Genomic DNA, 20224 nt, shown 5'->3' on the forward strand with positions numbered 1-20224 from the left:
CATTTTTAAAACCAATAATTTATTCATTCATTCATATATGAATAAAAAAATCAGTTATGAAGATGATATTTTAGTAAATGTCATACATTTCTAGATAAAATTTGTTGTAGATGCAAAGTTACCCGTTCGTACTCCTTTCCCACTTCCCCCTAACTACATATTTCATTATGAAATTTTCGCTACGGCGCCACGATTTGAGTTTATGCAGCCACCCTCAGGAGGCATGGTACTGTCAGAGACACTCAGTAGATTATTTTAGTAGCATTATTGCTTATTAAGCGTAAGATGCACTTAAAAGATGTTTATTCTAAATATTAGGGCGACGTGGTTTTTATGTTTATGTCTCACGTCGAGAGTGTGTAATTAAATTTAACGACTTCCCGCTTTGATTATGTTTTTATTTCGGCGAAGCCGTGGCATGTTTATATTAATTTAAAAGATTGTAAAATCAGTACCTTTATGAACTTACCACCGATATATTCTTTAGAATTATTTCATTTTAAAACCGCCTGTAATTTTTGAATAGAAGTTATTGTTGATAATTTCGGACTTTTATTCCATCGAACGATATTGATGTAGAACGGGTAGATTTACATTGATACAACCAACATTTGGCGACCGTGACAGGACGGGCAGTTTATGGGAATAATCGTTTTTGAGTATACCGGGTGTGCCGAAAGTGTAGTGATCTAACCGGACACACTTGACCGCACGTTTAATTTGTTGTTGTTCCGATAAACGTGTGTAGTTTGTTCAAGTGTGCATTGTGAATCATGGATCAAAACAAAAAGCACCGTAAAGTACTCCGTACCACCTTTACTAAATCGGCGAAAGAGTTGGAAGAGCTGTTGTCGGCACCGGAAGGAAAGGTAGGTTTAATCGTGGTGACCTTAGAAATTTTGAAACAAAAATATGAGGATCTAAGGAAAGTTGACAGCGATATATACCAGTGTCTGTTGGAAAGTGATGAAAGTGAAGCAGACTTGTTGGCAGAGATAGATGGTAGCGAAGTTTATCTAAGGAAATTTACCGACCTGAACACACAGGCTGAGGATTTTCTACAGAAGCCGCGGGACGAGCCAGGTGAAGAGGTAGACTCCATGGCCTCGGAAAGTAGTGTAGGCAGCAGATCAGGTAGGCGTAAATTTAAATTACCTACTCTAGAACTTAAGAAGTTTGATGGAAATATCAGAAACTGGTTGCCCTTCTGGTCCCAGTTTCAAAAGATACATAATGATCCGGATATAGATTTAAATGATAAAGTGGAATATCTGGTCCAATGTACGTTAATGGGTAGTCGGGCAAGACAGTTAGTTGATAGTTTTCCAGCCACTGGGAACAATTATGGTAAAATGGTAGACTGTCTTCTTTCGCGATTCGGGCGGGATGATTTGCAAATAGAGGTATACGTGCGGGAGTTGCTAAAATTAGTAATTAATAACACCTCGTCTGGCAATAAAAGGGATTTATCTTTGTTGTACGACAATCTCGAAACTCAATTACGGGCGTTAGAGACACTTGGGATAAAATCAGATAATTACGCGGCGATGCTGTTTTCGTTAGTAGAATCGTGTTTACCATCGGAACTATTGAGAGTTTGGCAACGTATTCCCGAGGGACCCGAGGTCGCTGGATCACAAGCTTTTATAAATACGGTGGGCGTTTCTACTATAGAAAATCGACTTAACAATCTCATGCACTTTTTGAAAAAGGAAGTCGATAATGAACAGCACATTTCTTTAGCGGTGGAAGGCTTTGATCTACCTAGTGCAGCAAATAGAGATGTTAAACGGCCTAGTCAGAAATCGCGGATACCACAAGAAAACTTTTCTACGGCAATGGGTCTAATAAATTCAGAAGTGACAACGAAGTGCCTTTTTTGCCAAAATTCGCACGACAGTACTGGCTGCTTTAAAGCTCAGAAGTTGACCTACGAGCAAAAAAGAAATATTTTGGCACAAAAGGGTGCATGCTTTCGATGCTTAAAAATTGGCCATCAAGCTCGAAAATGTCGAGGTCATTTAAGTTGCTTAGTTTGTAGTAGATCACATGTTTCTCTAATGTGTCCGACACTTTCATTTAATAGAACAAAGGCAAATAATTTGGAGCAAAAACAACAAGATAATACGGTAGCGAAAGTCGATCAGGCACTTGCGAATAGTTCTAATACGAACACACAGGTTTTTTTGCAGATGCTGCGCGTAAAAATGACTCATTTAGGTAAATCGAGACATGTGCGAGCATTGATTGATACTGGATCGCAGAAATCATATATTTTGAAGGCGACAACTAAATTTTTGGGATATCAGTCAAAAGGAAAAATTAGTCTCGTTCATGGGTTATTCGGAGGAAGTTTTTTGATGCAAAATCATGATTGCTATGACGTGGAATTAAATCACGATACTTATAGTTGTACCTTTGAAGCACTGGATCAAGCTGTTATTTGCAATAGTGTATCTTCCATATTCGATGGGCCCTGGACGGAAGAGCTTCGTAAATTAAATATTGAAATATCTGACTCATATGATTCTACTCCAATTGAACTTTTGATAGGATCAGATATCGCGGGCAAACTTTACACTGGAAGAAGACATATTTTGAATTGTAACTTGGTAGCGATAGAGACCCTATTAGGCTGGACTCTAATGGGAAAGATACCAGTTGAAACGCATAGTAACTTATCTATGATCTCGCTCTCTCTTTTTGTCAATAATGCCCCTATTACGAATCTTTGGGAGCTCGACGTACTAGGCATAAATGATCCAATGGAAAGGAAGACTCGCGATGAAACCGCATTAGCAGCAAAGAAACTTTTTCTGGAAACCATTTCTGTTGACACCGATGGACGATATGAAGTTAGGCTCCCATGGTTGGAGGGACATCCAGCCTAGTAACTATCACTTGGCAAAAAGTAGATTAGATAACACGGTGAAGAAGATTACTAAGGATGGTTATTTTGAGGCATATGACCAAGTATTTCAGGAGTGGTTAAATGACAATATTATTGAGGAGGTAGTGGAGGAGCAAAGGAACCAGGAAGCCCATTACCTACCACACCGGCCAGTGATTAAACCAAGTAGCATTACTACGAAAATACGACCAGTTTTCGATGCAAGGTTCGGATGCAGTTTCGGTGCAGGGCGAAAGGGGGTGAATTTAATTGAGCTAATTCCCGCTATTTTGTTGAGGTTCAGACAGCAGAAATTTGGAGTAACTTCAGACATTAGCAAAGCTTTTCTACAGATCAGTGTACATCCGAAAGACAGAGATTTCCTTCGATTTCTATGGTATGATAAGGAGAACAACCTTAAAGTGTTTCGTCATCGACGGGTAGTGTTTGGAATCAACAGTAGCCCGTTCTTGTTGGGAGCTTCATTAGAATATCATCTGTCAAAACTTGTGGATGACTCGAAAGCTTCTTTTACTACAGACACTGTTAAGAAACTGTCAAACAGTTTTTACGTGGACAACTGTGTTACTAGTGTTGCTAGTGAAATAGAATTGAAAACGTTTATCAAAGAGGCAAATATGATAATGGCTAAAGGAAAATTCGACTTAAGAGGGTGGGAGTTTACTCACCAAGTTCAAAATGATTCCTTTAACATTTTTACGGTGGTTCTGGGTATTAAGTAGAACAAGCTGGATGACACTTTATCTATAAACCAAGACGACGAAGATATCGAACAGATTTTAAGTAAATCGGTAACCAAAAGATTGATGCTATCCCAAGCACAACGAATATTTGACCCCATAGGTTACAGTTACCCAGTCACCCTACTACCAAAGCTGTGGTTACAGAAAACATGGGAGAAGCAACTGGGATGGGACACGCCGGTTGACGAGGAACTGGAAACTCTTTTCCGTAGCTGGATAAAACAGCTTTCTTATCTAAATGCAATAAAGATACCTAGGTGGATAAACGCTGGTACTGAGGAAGCAGAACACTGGACGTTTCATACATTTTACGATGCCAGCAAGGAAGCCTTTTCCGCTGTGGTATTTTTGAGATTAATTAGGGACGGGCGTGTATTCGTACATCTCTTAGCGGCTAAATCAAGGGTAGCCCCAATAAAAAAGCTGTCAATACCTCGTCTGGAGTTAATGGCTGCGGTGATTGGTGTAAGGCTATATACTACTGTCAAGGAAAGCCTCAACATTGAAATGGAATTTTTTTTCTGGAGTGACTCGACCACCGTACTGTCATGGATAAGGAGACCCAAGGAATGGTCCACATTTGTCTGGAATCGTGTGTCAGAGATACGGAAATTATCTCATGGTGAAAACTGGCACCACGTTCCTGGTAGACTGAATCCTGCTGACCTTCCATCGCGGGGTTGTTCAGCCAAGCAGTTACTCGAATCAAGATGGTGGGAGGGGCCACAATGGCTTTATCAGGACCTGGCGATTGATCCTCAAGTAGATCTGGATTACAATGAAGATGAGATCAATCAAGAGAGGAAGGTCAAATTGGTTGCCACATTAATTAATGATGAGCATTCGAAGATGTCATTAGATGATTGGCATTTTGGTTACTTTTCCCAATATCTGAAGACTCTCCGTATGTGTGCATGGATATTCCGATTTCTTCATAACTCAAGAAATAAAGATCGACTCAGAGGTCACTTATGCTCCGAGGAAATTGACCGAGCCGAAATTTTTGTTCTTCGTATAGTGCAAAAGGAGTCCTTCTGCGATAAGAACGATAAACGACTATGTGGCATGGACGTTTACAAAGATGATGATGACTTAATTCGACTAAAGTCACGGATCAGTAACAGAAGCGACTGTAAAAGCTTTCTATTTCCCATAGTTTTGCCTGCCAAACATTTTTTGGTCAATCAGCTTATATTCAGAGAACACTTAAAATCATGTCATAGTGGGACACAGGGACTTATGAGCAGATTACGTCAAAATTATTGGATTCTAGGAGGACGTCGGACTATAAAATCTGCAATTTCCAATTGTGTCGGGTGCAAGAGACAAAATGCCAAACCTTTTATCGTGAGTGCACCTCCATTACCAGTTGATCGTGTTCGAGATGCCAACGCGTTTGAAATAACAGGGGTTGATTTCGCAGACCCTCTATATCTGAGGACTGGAGAAAAGGTGTGGGTATGCCTCTTCACATGTGCCGTGTATCGTGCCGTACACCTTGAACTTTGTACTGCATTATTGGTTGTTAGTTTTATGCAGGCTTTAAGACGCTTTATTGTCCGACGAGGTCGTCCAAAGACTATTTATAGTGATAATGGGACCAATTTTGTTGGTACTGAAAATGCTTTTGAGTGGACTTTGAGAAAATCGCCGAGAGCAATAGTGTCGAACGTATTCAATGGCGATTTAACCATCCTACGGCCGCGTGGGAGAATTTTGGGAAAGACTTGTGGGGGTTTTGAAGCAGTTATTGCGCAAAGTGTTAGGACAGGCCTCGCTAGACTACGAAAGTTTAATGACGGTAATTTGCGATTGCGAAGCCATCATCAATTGGCCACTTGGTCGAGTAGTCGAACTTCTTCCTGGAAAAGATAAGGAAGTGCGACTTGTGAGAGTTAATACCAAAAGGGGACAATTTCTGAGACCTGTGCAACGCTTGTACCCTTTGGAATGCACAGTCAATTCTATCCGAAGAGAGGGCAATTCGAACAACTTGGACTCTGAGGGAAACAACGATCCAGGCATCTCTTCTCGAGCCCAGTGGAAAGAAGTTGAGGTGCGCGCGGTTGAAAGTGCAAACGAGTGTGATGACGCGAAGACAGAAGTGTTTAAAAGCAGAGTACCCGAAACGCACAAAAGTGATACGCGCTACGTTACGCGGAGTGGGCGTAAGGTTAAAACATCTGCTAGATATACTGACTTTTTTATGAACTAGTTTGTAGAATGTTTTAATTTTCTTGTGTGTTATTGTTTCTGTTTCTTGTATAGAAGGTTTTCTTTTATTTTTTATGTTGTTGTCTCTGATTGTTTGTGAGTCACGTTTCTTATTGTAACTTTGCCTCAGGTGGGAGGATGTCAGAGACACTCAGTAGATTATTTTAGTAGCATTATTGCTTATTAAGCGTAAGATGCACTTAAAAGATGTTTATTCTGAATATTAGGGCGACGTGGTTTTTATGTTTATGTCTCACGTCGAGAGTGTGTAATTAAATTTAACGACTTCCCGCTTTGATTATGTTTTTATTTCGGCGAAGCCGTGGCATGTTTATATTAATTTAAAAGATTGTAAAATCAGTACCTTTATGAACTTACCACCGATATATTCTTTAGAATTATTTCATTTTAAAACCGCCTGTAATTTTTGAATAGAAGTTATTGTTGATAATTTGGGACTTTTATTCCATCGAACGATATTGATGTAGAACGGGTAGATTTACATTGATACAACCAACAGGTACAATGAATACACAAGGTATGATATTGCGCATGACATTTGACAGCTGGCCCAGGAGTGTGACGTAGTTAAGATCGCCTGAGCCACCTCGAACCCATTATTACAGCTTAACGTACACATTAATTTTGAAATTATGGTTAAAAAGTGATCTAATTTTTTTAAATGTTTTGTTTTGGTTATAATTGAATAAAAAATATATTTTCAGTAGCGTAAAACCTTTACTTCTCCTAGAGATTCAGGCGAAATATTTATTTTTGTTTTCATACATATACTAATAATATAAGTACTCTTATTGTATGCAAATCATTTGAAATTTAAAAATTTTCTGCAGAGGAAATACTGTGAATAGGTAAATAGTAGTAGATTTGCTTATTCTGATTCACTGTCACTCACTTCCAAGCAGTTTTACTAAAATAAAAACAAAATAGAGTACAATAGAGAAAAATCTGTTTTAGAATTCAATATGGTATTTTAGATGAGTTATAATGAAATTTAGTAAAATAAAAAATATACACATTACTATAACCTACCGATTATTATATGCAAAATTTACTTATCAAATAATATAATAATATGAAAATAAGACACAAATTAGTTCAAACGCAAAACACAATAAATATCGACTTCAGACGACTTTACACCGGCAAGATAGGAAGCTTGTATAAAAACAAAAGTTCAACAATAATATCGGTTATCAATGGTGACTATTGCAAATTGCAAGTTATGAGATAATAAATATATTTTAAAGTATCTCAGTACTGACTGAGTCATCTATTTTATAATAGAAAAATAATTTAGATATATGCTTATATATGTGTCTTTATACAAATGGTGTTTAGTTACTATTTATTTATACTGTATAGTATTTTTTTGTAAAACTGAAAGTTTTTATTTGCCATTGTATATCTGGTTTTGTACCTTTTTCAAAGTAAGCTGTGCAATTGCTTGTTGCAATAGTGACAATGAAGATAAAATCTTTAGGTTTCATACATTTCCTAAAGATAGCGTGACCAGAAAACTGTGGATTATAATTATCTTGTTGTAGATAGGATAATTTTAATTATAATACTGCAAGAATTTGTTATACACATTTTAAAACTGAAGATTACCAAAGAAATCTACAACAGGAACTTTTAAATTACGTTTCTAAAAAGGGTCTAAAACTCAAACCTGAGGCAGTACCTAGCCTTTATTTGCCTAAATTAACATCGGCTGCCCTTTTAACCAACCAAAAGAAACGCGTACAAGGAGGCGAACACAGAGAGTCCAAAAAGTATGTTGAGCAGCTTCTTACTACTTCTAGGTCAACGACGTAAGTCTAAATCTTTATTTTTATTATTTATTAGTCATGAAACCTTAAATGGTTTTTTCATATGGATTTGTTAAGTAAGAAACTAGCCTCAGCCTGCTATGCAATTTGTAATAAGAACTGTTTCGGAGGAAATCAATTTAGCATCTTCCAAAATAACATATTTTTCTTTGTTAAATCATGTTATCATTATTAAAATATACAATGTTATCATTATTATAAACAATACCAAGATAATTTTATGTGTAAATATTACAAAAATGTCATTTTAAATGTTGTGCAATATTGTGTGCCCTCACTACACTCATATTCGATGGCCAGCTAGCTCATTCGATATAAATAAAGTTGACTTTGTCATTATTTATTTTGATTTTGTGTTTAGTTCAGTAGGTATATATACGTACAAATTTTGTGTACCTCCATTACCACTTTTCTGTATCTTTTTAAACATCTGAAATATCGAACTCTGGAGTATAAGTTAATTAACCTGTACCTACGTGTAATAAAAGATAATTAAAACTTGTCTTATAAAGGATATATATGTTTTATAAAGGATAAATATTATAATAACATAATTTTATCATCTCTTTATAATTACTATAATTAAATTAGCCAAATTATATAAAAAAACTTAAAATTAAAAGTCTTTCCTATACAACTACATTCAAATGTTGCGGGAATAAGCGATCTTGACTACGTCATGCGCGAAAGCGAACTGATTTTGGAACATTATGTATCATACCTTGTGTATTCATTGTACCATGCTTAGGAGGAGTGTTTTGAAGTATAAACCGTAACCAAATCGCCCATTTGAACAATTCTTCTATAAGCGTCTATATTTGATAAAACCACAGAATACTAAGGGATGGAGTATTCTGTGATAAAACTAAACACAAACGTCAACAAAAAAACATTTTGGACTTGTTGGTTATGAAATATTTCATTTCAGATTTCGATTTCATACAATCATTGTCATTGTCATTTGTCATAATATAATGTCATAGCACAATACATCTATGTATAATGTCATGTTAGCGATAGCACCAATGACGTGTAATATTTATATGTCATTGGTTAGCACTCACCAGAAAATAAAAAAATGTTTTTTACATTTTCAAACGTAAAAACGTGAGGAAACACTGCTGTCTAAATTAATTAAATAAAAACTTTTAGTCTTTGGAGAAAATATAGTAGAAGAAAAGTTCCTAAAAGGGCATTCAACCCATTTATACCTAAAAGTAATATTAAACCGCGGGATAGGTACCTTTTTTGTAACTGCATTGACACAAAACCATCGTTTTGCTTGCATACAAGTTCAATTTAATAAAGTACCTACGAAACTTTATTATTCCGTTATAAAAATCATAAATAAAGCTAACATAAGCGAGGTCTTCCAAAATTTTCTTATATTCAGTTAAGTTTATAAAGTTCTTGCCCCTTATTTTTTCCGCTGACAAATAGCGCCCTCTAGCAGGCTTCCTTCGACCTCTAGTTTATTTTAATAGAACTCTGTGGTTGTATCGTTGATTGAAATATCCAATATTTCAATCATATTTCAATCAACGGTTCTATATAGTTTTAAGCAGTACGTTATAGATGGCGCTACAGCAAAGTAACCTTTTTACAATTTAAAAAAAATATATTTTTTCTAGGATATGGAATTCCTTCTAATGCCTGGTTTATATCAATTTTTATTTTTACTTTATTAACTATACCTATACTTAAACATTCGTTATAACTACTTGTGAATATTTGGTGTAAAGTAGTAAAGAAAATTATTAGCCCAGTCTGGTTAAAAAAAAAGGTGGAAAAATGTTTCGCAGATATCTGAAGCTTTTAAGACATAGGTGGGGGATACTAGATGATGAATAGATGAAAAGATACTCCTAGTTTTATCTTGCGTTTTTTTTAAGCAATAATTTATGGTCACAATTTGATTTTTTGTCTATAAATTTTTTCCAATATATTTTAAATAAACAGTATTTATGTCATTTTTTTATGCCAAGAATATCTTTATATTCCCGTTTTTTTAATTAAAATTGATAAATAATTTACAGAGATATTTGCAAAAAAGCAGTTTTTTGCACTAATTTATAAATTTTATTAATTTTTTTATTAACAAAATAAAATGGTATTAATACATTTAAACATCAAGGAATTACCATCTTTTAGATTTGTGCGAAATTTCCCCCCAATCAGTCAAATATTTTATAAGTTATTTAATTTGTTTATCCCTGAGGCTAATTATTTAAACTATTGAGCTTGCCCTATGCATGATGCTAGACACATTCAGCAAATTTCATAGGTTTCTTTAAGACTTGGACTATCTCCGAAGTTAAAAGCATATTGAGTTTTCATCGAAATTATTTACAAAATAAACGTTTGAAAAAGGGGTATGTTTTTTACTTATAAACAATTGTAATAACTTCTATATTTTTCAAGCTACAGACTTGTACGTACAACCATTGGATAGCTGATAAAACAGCTCACATTAAAAAATAAAAAACCTTCTATGATCAATAGGAACGAAGTTAGTGACTATTTTTAAAAAAATCATATCTCCATTGTTTATAAACATTAAAAAGTAAAATTTGCACAAATTTTGAATGAAAATCTAAACTTTATATTGAAACTTATAGCTATAAAATTTATCTAATTTTTCGAAAGGACGGTACTTTCGAAAGATCGACATAGGAAAGTGGAGAGGATATCTGTTTCAGCTCCGTTTTTTTTTTCGGCATCGGAACTTCAAATTGCAACACGTAGGAAAAATTTACATTATCTCGACTTTCTTTGCAGCTGCAAGCCTCTTTTTTTTATTCTGGGGTAACTCGTCGAAATATGAATAACTACATAGTTTTCACTGGCCGGAAAATATGGAAAAACTTGGAAAAATTGAGTCCATTTGAAATTCACCCTAAATACTTACTTTTTTTTAATTTGTTCTAATAGTCTGTCGCAGTATTAATAATGATGACATAATTTTCACCCCCCATAAATCTCGGAAAATCCCGGAAAATCAACATATGTTTTTTCATTTTATATCAATGATGTAATTAAAAGTGAAACTGGAACGAACCATGAAGTGGAGATATCCAGGAGTGGCTAGTATACCTGTTGAATACAAAGCACGTGGTGTTCGTGTGTATTAAGGTATAAAAAATGCTTATTAAAAGCTTAAATTTTTTTTTTTAAGAAGATCTTTTCGGAATTAAATCATTCCATCATCAGTTTTTTTTCATCATTCCATAAATCATTCCATCATCAAAAATTTTAAGCTTTTAATAAGCATTTTTTATACCTTAATACACACGAACACCACGTGCAATGATGTAATAATACTTATATATTTTATAAATTAAATTTCAGGTAATTTTTTACACATTATATTATTATATTCCTTATATTAATTATAATTGTTTGTATTTTTATAATTAACAATATTGATTTTTATTCTATTTTTCTTACAAATATGATATACAATATTAATCTAATCTGCCTTACTGCTTTGATAAAATAAGTCGATTTTTTCATCACTTGCCTTATTAAATTTTGCAATGTTTATTGAACTTTACTTTTTTTATTTTCTTTACATAAATTGGTTTAAAAGTTAAAATTTGGTTCATTTATTCGACTTCACTGTCAGGTCTGAACCTTTTTGTTGCAGGTTGTTTGTCTTCACTTATTAAGTCAGTCTTTCCATACATTAACATATTAATGGGCGATCTTAATGCCAAGGTGGGTCAAGGTAAGGTAGGAGAACAAGTAGGAAAATATGGGCTTGAAAACAGAAATGACAGAGGAGATCGATTGATTAAATTTTGCCAAAGTGAAGACTTCGTAATAACAAATACCTTTTTCAAATTACCTCCTCGACGGTTATATACATGGACATCTCCACAACATACCATAGAAAAAATAGTGAGAAATCAAATAGACTACATTATGATAGCAAGGAGGTATCATAATGCTGTTAAATGTACTAAGACGTACCCAGGAGCTGATATAGGCTCAGATCATAATCCGGTAGTTACTGTGATAGAGGCGAGACCAAAAAAGATTAGAAGACCACACAGAAAGTCCCTAGATTTAAATAAACTTAGAAACAAAAATATACGACAAGAAACAGGAGAAGAAATAAATGAACAACGTTAACCAAAAATTAAAGTACCTACATAAATACAGCTATACAAACAGCAGGAAAGAAACATCTTACAAAAACAACAACTAAGAATAAGGGGTGGATGACACAAGATATACTAGACTTGATGGAACAAAGAAGAAAGATGAAGAATTACCCAGACAAATACAAAGAAATAAATAAACACATAAAAAAGAGAATAAAAGAAGCCAAAGAGGAGTGGATTAAAGAACAATGTGAAGAAATGGAAACCTATAAGAAAAAGTACGATGCGTTCAATATGCACAAAAAAGTAAAAGAGATAACAGGAAGCATAAAGAAATGCCAAATAGGTAAACTTAAAGACAAAGATGGAAATCTTATTGTAGATCTAGAGAATAAAATAAAAAGATGGACAGAATACCTGAATGAATTATTTGAAGACGATAGAAACAACTTAACTCAGATAATCAATGCAACTGGGCCAGACATATTGAAAGAAGAAGTAGAATACGCAATAATAAACGCTAAAAATGGAAAAGCAAATGGACCTGATGAAATTCCTACAGAACTGTTGAAGCTTTTGAATGATAAATCCGTAACCATAATATTAAATTTTGCAGCGAGGAGCTAAAACAGTTTCCCCTCCACTTTCCTATGTCGATCTTTCAAAAGTAACTTCGTTTCGAAAGGTTTTAAGTTTCGAAAAATTTATAGCTATAAAATTCAATATAAAGTTTAGATTTTTATTCAAAATTTGTGCAAATTTTACTTCTTAATGTTTATAAACAAGGGAGATATAATTAACAAAAAAATTGTCGCTAACTTCGTTCCTATTGTTCATAGAAGGTTTATTTTTTTTGTTAAATGTGAGTTTTTTTACCAGCTATCTAATGGTTGTACGTGCAAGTCTGTAGCTTGAAAAATATAGAAGTTATTACAATTGTTTATAAGTAAAAAACATAACCCTTTTTCAAATGTTTATTTTGTAAATAATTTCGATGAAAACTCAATATTCATTTAACTTCTGAGATAGTATAAGTCTTAAAGAATCCTATGAAATTTGTTAAATGTGTCTAGCATTATTCATAGGGCAAGATCAATGGTTTAAATAATTAGTCCCAGGGATAAACAAATTGAATAACTTTTAAACTATTTGACCGATCGTGGGGAAATTTCGCACAAATTTAAAAGACGGTAATTCCTCAATGCTGAAATGTATTAATAACATTTTATTTTGTTACTAAAAAAATAATTAAATTTATAAATTAGTGCAAAAAAACTGCTTTTTTGCAAATATTTCCGTAAATTATTTATCAATTTTAATTGAAAAAACGGGAAAATTAAGATATTCTTGATATAAAAAAATGGTATAAATATTGTTTATGTAAAATATAAGGGAAAAAACTTATAGATAAAAAATCAAATTCTGACCATAAATTATTGTTTAAAAAAAAACGCAAGATAAAAATAGGAGTATCTTTTTATCTATTCGTCATCTAGTATCCCCCACCTATGTCTTAAAAGCTTCAGATATCTGCGAAACATTTTGCCGTGAAATCGATGATTTTTGTATAACCAGACTGGGCTATATGTATATTGAGAAAAAGAGCTTTGAAATAGATTTTTAAAAATAAAGTGTTGACCAATGAATGTAAAATATTTGAACTAGATTAATTACATCCGACACGAAAATCATGTAAGAGTTGTCATGATAAATGAAGCGGTGAGTGATACATAATTATTGTATTGTATTATTATTTGTTGTTTAATTATTATTAGGAAGAAATTCACAAATAATTTGAAAAATTGAGTCGCCAGTCGTCAGATATTTGACTTCTAAAAACAAGACGAACAAGCTGAATTTTGCTGAGAATGTCAATTTTGGGGCCTCCAAAAAGATGCAAAAAAGTTTGCCGCTCCTACCGCCAGGCTTCACCTTGAACTCCCCACCTCGAAGGGGGAGGGTGTCGGAAAACATCGATTTACCAAGAATATGTACGCCGTAGAAAAACTGTTTCAAACAAGAAATGTAGCCGGCGATTTTGGATGAAATATAAACATATATTTGTTTATGCTGTGTTAAAGAATTCCGCAATCTTATAAACTGTAATCCTTTCGGTTGGATGGCTTTTCATAAAAAGATTGCATTCTCTGTTATAGGCCTTCTTAAGAGGTCCAAAGAAAACGACATCGAGAGGCTGCAGGCGATGGGATGAATGGAGAGGCAGCGACAGCATCGTTATGAAGTTTTCTTTTAACCACTAAATAAAAAGTACATCATTAGTCCAGCGGTTTTTGGAATATTGAACGGTTGTAATACCTGTTTCGTTCATATTATAAATGTTGTTGGGTGTAAATTAAAATTTGTTCATCGCGTTTTCAAGGTTTTCGAAAAATGTTTTTACCTTGGTCTTGTTGAAGCCTTATATTGGGTTAAGACTAGTTGCTTTAGATGTCCGCACTGAAATGGATGAATTTCTTTTTAAAAATCCTTCTAGCCAATATTTACCAGCTACCCTGCTTGTTGTGTTTAATCTGTGGTGAATATTCAGTTTTTCTGGAAATTTAAACGCATTTTTTCTGAACTGTAGAGGTGTCAACCCGTAGTAAATATTCGCCAAATTCTTCAAGTGTTTCATTATGCTGGCTTCTTGGTCAAAGCATGATCCTTAGAAGCTGTTCTATTAGACTTCCCATTTTGCACCGCGTTGGTAGCTATTGATAGCTGCTCTGGCGTCCATTGCGCTTTAGTAGTTAAACGAATTTGATGTCGGGACATCTAAAATATAAAGAAAAATATTAAAATACCCATAATGGTATTGGGTATATGAGACTGTCTCATATACCTAAAACTTGGCAGTCGTTTGAGAGGTTATACCACTCAAACACTACCAACAGCCCATGCACAAATTTATGATTGCTTATTACGTGCCGGTTAAAATTACAACGAACAGACAACAAACATCGATTTTTCTACTGTGACAACAGAAACCAATTGACATGAGTTCAGTTGCATGCAAGGTACAAGGTACAAGGTAATACTTGGATAACCGGCCACTATGAGGAAGAACGTCTCTGGGAGCGAAATTCAAATAAACAAAGTAAATATTCCGGTGACTACCGTTACCCGCTGACCAGCATTCACGAGTTCTCCTCTATCTGGTTGGCGATCTTCCTCAACTTCTTTTTTCGTGGACTTCTAGATAATGTGATGCCTAGATATTTAAACTCCATCACTTTTTCTATTATCTGACCTTCCAGCTCCAATTTACATATTAGTAAATTTGCTGTTGTAACCACGCATTTTGTCTTTTTTGAGAAAATTAACATGTTAAATTTTCCGGCGCTTATATTAAATTGGTGCAGCATACGTTGTAAATCATTTTCACTTTGAGAGAGTAGTATTGCGTCGTCTGCATAGCAGATTATTTTAAGTTGTTTTTCTCCCATTTGGTCTTCTTTTTAATCCTTACTTTTTTATTATTTCATCCATAAACAGGTTGAACAATAGACGACTTAGAGGAATCTCCCTGTCTTATCTCATTGACAGCTTCAATAGTGTCGGTTAGTTCTTCTTCTACTTTACTTTTATTGTGTTGTTTTGGTAGATATTTTCGATCGTTTTGATTATTCCTAGAGGTATCTCTCTTGCGTACAGTAAGTGGAAAACGTTTTTTAAATCGACCCGGTCAAATGCCTTCTTAAGATCCACGAAACGACTAAAACCTTCCCGACCTATAACCTTGTTCTTCTGCTAGTGTTATAATTTCATTCAGTTTATTGGTTATCACTTTGGTTGTTAATTTTAGTGTTGTGTTTAATAAAGTAATTCCTCTGTAATATTCCGGGTCCGAAAATAATATATGTCTGAATTATCAATATAAATGAGTCAGATAAAATTTAATTATTAGAAGAATTTTTCACCTAGCAACAAAAAACAAAATTTGTTTAATTTATTAATATTTGTATTTTGAGAACGATTTCCGAAGTGAAAATTGAAACGTCAATAAACTTATTTGAACGTTCAATTGTGGCTTATTACCATTAAAATAGCAATTACTTATCATCGTTTCCTTTTCCACTTTTGCGTTGAAATCTTCTATTATGATGGCAAAACTAAAGAATTTCAATTAGAAAACAAAAGAAAAGTGAACCTTTCGCTTTATTTCAAGCTCAGATTATGGCTCTAGCTAAACGTCTGACAACTCAACCTTTAGAGAAGACTCTTGTAAAACATATGAGACAAAACATCCTTCCAGAATATATTCCACTGATTGCGCTGGTTGATACTAATACTGTCGAGGAGTTGTCTGTAGTGATCCGTAAATTAGAAAATAATTCGGTTGCTCTTAATGTCAAAAAGGAGTCATCTTCATCTGTATCTTATGTTAGTCATGTTTCCCCCAGCACTTCGAAACAAGCAAATGTTTCAAATAGGAGAACAGATTTAAAAAATTCTGATTCCCGTCTCCAAGGTTTGATAGGTATTTTTGCTTTCGTTGCGGTAAGGATGATGTTACTGTATCAACGTGTCCTAATTATTCAAAAAACAAGTAAGGAACACCCCTAAGTTCGGTAGGCGTGTTGCTGATCAAAAGGCAAATCCCGGACATACATGTTTGGTGATCACTAACAAGTCTTCAAAAAATTTTTGTGTTTCTGATTGGTCCAAATGGCTCAACATTGTGAAAGATTTCTTTAAGCAACCAAGGGTATCTCCAGTGATTGCTTCAAAACGATTTGATAATAGGCCTTATTTAAAAGTCCAGATTTTCTTACAACCTTTTACACTTTTGTTAGATACAGGATGTTCCACAACTGTAGTAGGATCTAAGGGAATAGAATTTCTTAATAAAACCAATATTCAAATTGATTCTTCCAATAGTCAAAGCGTATCTCTGGCTGATGGTTCGAATAAAAAAGTTACTGGCAGTGTCGATTTACCGATTGTGGCGAATGGTGTTTGTCATGTTGTCAATTGTCTCGTAGTACCATCACTACCTCTTAATTTCATTTTAGGAAGCAATTTTATTTCAAAATTTTGTTTGGCAATGAATTTTGATCAGAATACTTGGAGTGTTAAAAATTCTCTTTGTGAAATAATTTCAAAATCTCAAAGTGACATTCTATCCCATTCATCCTTGTGCTCAATTGATTCCTTTGATTCTAAATTAAGACTTTTAGCGGATACTGTAATTAATGGCTTTCAAGAAGTAGACAATAAGCATGGACTTGGAAGGACTAATAAAATCCAAATGTCTATTGATACTTGCGATGCTAAGCCGTTTCGTAAACGCCCTTTTCCTATGTCGCCTTATATGTCTGAGATTCTAAATCGTGAACTCGATGAGATGATCAAATTAAACGTAATAGAACCATCTAACAGTCCTTGGTGTTCTCCAGTCTTGCTTGTGAAAAAGAAGTCAGGTGAATTTAGATTTTGTTTTGATGGCAGAAACCTTAATGAGGTCACTCGTCACGACACATATCCCCTTCCAAATATTGACAGAATTTTATCCTTGCTTCGTTATGCTAAATATATCAGCTCAATTGATTTGAAGAAAGCTTTTTGGCAAATCCCTCTTGAGCCAACTTCGCGTGAGAAAACTGCTTTTGCTGTTGTAGGTCGTGGTTCATTTCAGTTTACGGTAATGCCTTTCGGTCTTTGTAATAGTGCTCAGACCCAACAAAGATTGGTGGATCAAATCTTTGGTCCTGAATTTGAACCGTTCATTTTTACTTATCTAGACGATATCATTGTTTGTTCTTCCACTGCAGAAGAACATATTGCTTTGTTAACACAAGTCAAAGACAAATTGAAAGATGCCAACCTGACAATAAATGTAGAAAAATGTGAGTTCTTCAAAACATCTTTGAAATATTTAGGCTATATTGTTGGTGATAACTCCCTCAGATCTGATCCAGATAAAATTTCAACAATGGTCAATTATCCTCGTCCAACCAACACGACAGAGATTAAACGTTTTATTGGTCTTTGCTCGTGGTATAGACGCTTCGTCAAGGACTTTTCTACTCTTGTTTCCCCCATTAATGATCTTTTGAAAGGAAAGAAAAAGAAAGAATCCATAGTTTGGACACCCGAAGCTGAAAATGCATTTATCGCTATAAAGGAAGCTTTGATTTCTTCCCCAGTTCTTGTACAACCTGATTATTCTCGTCCCTTTACTATTCAGTGTGACGCTAGTGACACCGGTTTAGGTGCCGTGTTGACTCAGGAAATAGATGGTGGAGAAAAAGTAATTTCTTATGCTAGCCGTTCTCTAACAAAGGCTGAGCGTTCTTATGGAACCACCGAGAAGGAAGTCCTTGCTGCTTTGTTTTCTGTGGAAAAGTTTCGTCCTTACATTGACGATGTTGAATTTACTCTTATCACTGATCATTATTCTTTGTTATGGCTCACGAATTTGAAAAATCCCACAGGTCGTTTGGCTCGTTGGGCTATGCGCCTAAAACAATTTGATTTCCGAATTGTTCATCGTAAAGGAGCTTTTCATAAGGTGCCAGACGCACTTAGCAGGATTCACGAGAAAGATATAATTGCCTATCTTGAGGTAGACACCGATCGTATCGACCCTTGGTATGATGACTTACGTACGAAGATTTTAACCAGTCCCGATAATTTTCCACAATGGAAAGTTGAGAATGATCTCATTTACAAGTTTATTCCCGCATGTCTCCCTTTCAATTCCAATCTAATTGAATGGAAGATTCTTGTGCCTAAACCTCAACGTGAAGGAGTCATCAAGTCATTTCATGATCCAGCTACTTGTGCACATCCGGGTGTTTACAAAACTCTTGCTCGAATTCAAGAACGCTATTACTGGCCGAAGATGCGAGAAGATGTCGTTAGTTATGTTTGTGCTTGTAAAATATGTGGAGCACAAAAAGCACCCAATACCGCACAAATGGGAAAAATGGGTAAGGAGAAAAAAGCTGAGTATCCGTGGCAAATTATCGCTGTCGATTTGATAGGCCCTTTGACTAGAAGTAAAAATGGTTTTACGTGGCTCTTAGTTTGTGCTGACTAGTTTTCGAAATATACATTGTTACATCCTCTGCGCAAGGCTACTGCCTCTAACATATGTAAGTTTTTGGAAGAACAAGTGTTTCTAATGTTTGGAGTTCCCCAACATCTCATGTGTGATAACGCTTCAAATTTAAATTGTAATATCATGAAGAATCTTTGTAAAAGATATGATGTCCAAAAAATCTGGTTCTTTGCTGTTTATTCACCGCAGGTAAATTTTGTCGAACGAAATAATCATACTATTGGTACCGCGATTCGAAGTTATATTGATAACCATCGTGATTGGGATAAACATATTCATGAAATTCGTCAAGCCATTAATACCGCTAAACATGAAGTAACTCAATATACTCCTGCATTTCTGAATTTTGCTAGACATGTACCGTTATCTGGAAATTATTATGGTCAAGTGCCCAATGATCCTGCTGATATTGAAATCCTACCGGGTGATCGTAATAGTTATGCCTCGGAAGTCAAAGGTTTAACTGAAGTTTTTTCAGTAGTGCGTAGGAATTTATCTCGTGCATATGAGCGAAATGCCAAAACTTATAATTTGCGTAAACGCGACGTACAGTTTAACGTCGGTGACCAAGTTTGGAGAAAAATTTGGTCCTATCTAGCGCTCCAAAACATGTACGGTTATTAAGAAGTTATCTCCTTTAGTATATGTTTTTAGAAATCCAGATGGATCAAATGCCGGAAATTGGCATATAAAAGACCTAAAAGCTTATCAACTAGTCAATGTTTCGTCGGATAACTCAGATTTGTCTGAAACCGAATAAATCGGTTTTCTTAAATTTTTAATACCTTTCTTCTAAAATGTTCAGTCCATTCTTAATTTTTAATTTTTTAGTTGATTTCCTTTACGCCTTGCGTACTTAATCTTTGCTACCTTCTCCAGCGACTATTCAACCCCTCCGTGGCCCGTGTACAGGAAGAGTTGCGCTAACGCGAACTTTATCTTGGAGAGGATTCGTTTCCTTTCCAAATTTTTTTTGGCGTGGGGTCAGTACAGCACTGATACCCTAGTACTTAGTACATTGAATACCACTTTGCTTCGGCAAATCTGTCCCCTAGTGCTTCTATCTCTTCAGGAAGTTGACCCCTTTCCATTTTTTTTTGAGCTGTCTCGACAACCCTTGTTTTATGTCGGCGGTGTTGACTATTAGTCAGGGACCATCCTGCTATAGTCAAGTGGATTAGTGGACCTATCCCTATTCCAATTAATAATTTTGTGTATCTCAGATGTTGTCGCAAAGAGACGAGCCTCTGGAAGTAGTGTAGGAGACTCCGCACGTCGATCTCCAGAGCAACTCAGTTTGGCTCGCACCCCAGTTCGCTGAACTGTTTTACTTT

General features: G+C 34.9%; 3 protein-coding genes across 3 annotated transcripts in view; 2 read left to right on the top strand and 1 right to left on the bottom strand.

Annotated features, from left to right (window-relative positions):
* Positions 1–20224, bottom strand: part of LOC140431090 (DNA-binding protein Ets97D-like) — a 122437-nt gene that overhangs the window by 76965 nt on the left and 25248 nt on the right. The window lies entirely within an intron of this gene.
* On the top strand, positions 774–3633 carry LOC140431112 (uncharacterized). The gene is made up of 2 exons (XM_072519031.1): positions 774–2855; positions 2983–3633. The coding sequence occupies exons 1-2, from the start codon at positions 774–776 to the stop codon at positions 3631–3633; spliced, it is 2733 nt and encodes a 910-aa protein (XP_072375132.1).
* On the top strand, positions 3718–5529 carry LOC140431113 (uncharacterized). Its single transcript, XM_072519032.1, has one exon. The coding sequence runs from the start codon at positions 3718–3720 to the stop codon at positions 5527–5529; it is 1812 nt and encodes a 603-aa protein (XP_072375133.1).

Source organism: Diabrotica undecimpunctata, unplaced genomic scaffold (assembly GCF_040954645.1).
Source record: "Diabrotica undecimpunctata isolate CICGRU unplaced genomic scaffold, icDiaUnde3 ctg00000568.1, whole genome shotgun sequence".
Lineage (NCBI taxonomy): Eukaryota > Metazoa > Arthropoda > Insecta > Coleoptera > Chrysomelidae > Diabrotica > Diabrotica undecimpunctata.

Coding starts and splice junctions, on each gene's coding strand:
- LOC140431112 (XM_072519031.1), top strand. CDS start 774: ATGGATCAAAACAAAAAGCACCGTAAAGTACTCCGTACCACCTTTACT. Junction 2,856..2,982: donor ACACCGATGGACGATATGAA/GTTAGGCTCCCA, acceptor CAAGTATTTCAG/GAGTGGTTAAATGACAATAT.
- LOC140431113 (XM_072519032.1), top strand. CDS start 3,718: ATGCTATCCCAAGCACAACGAATATTTGACCCCATAGGTTACAGTTAC.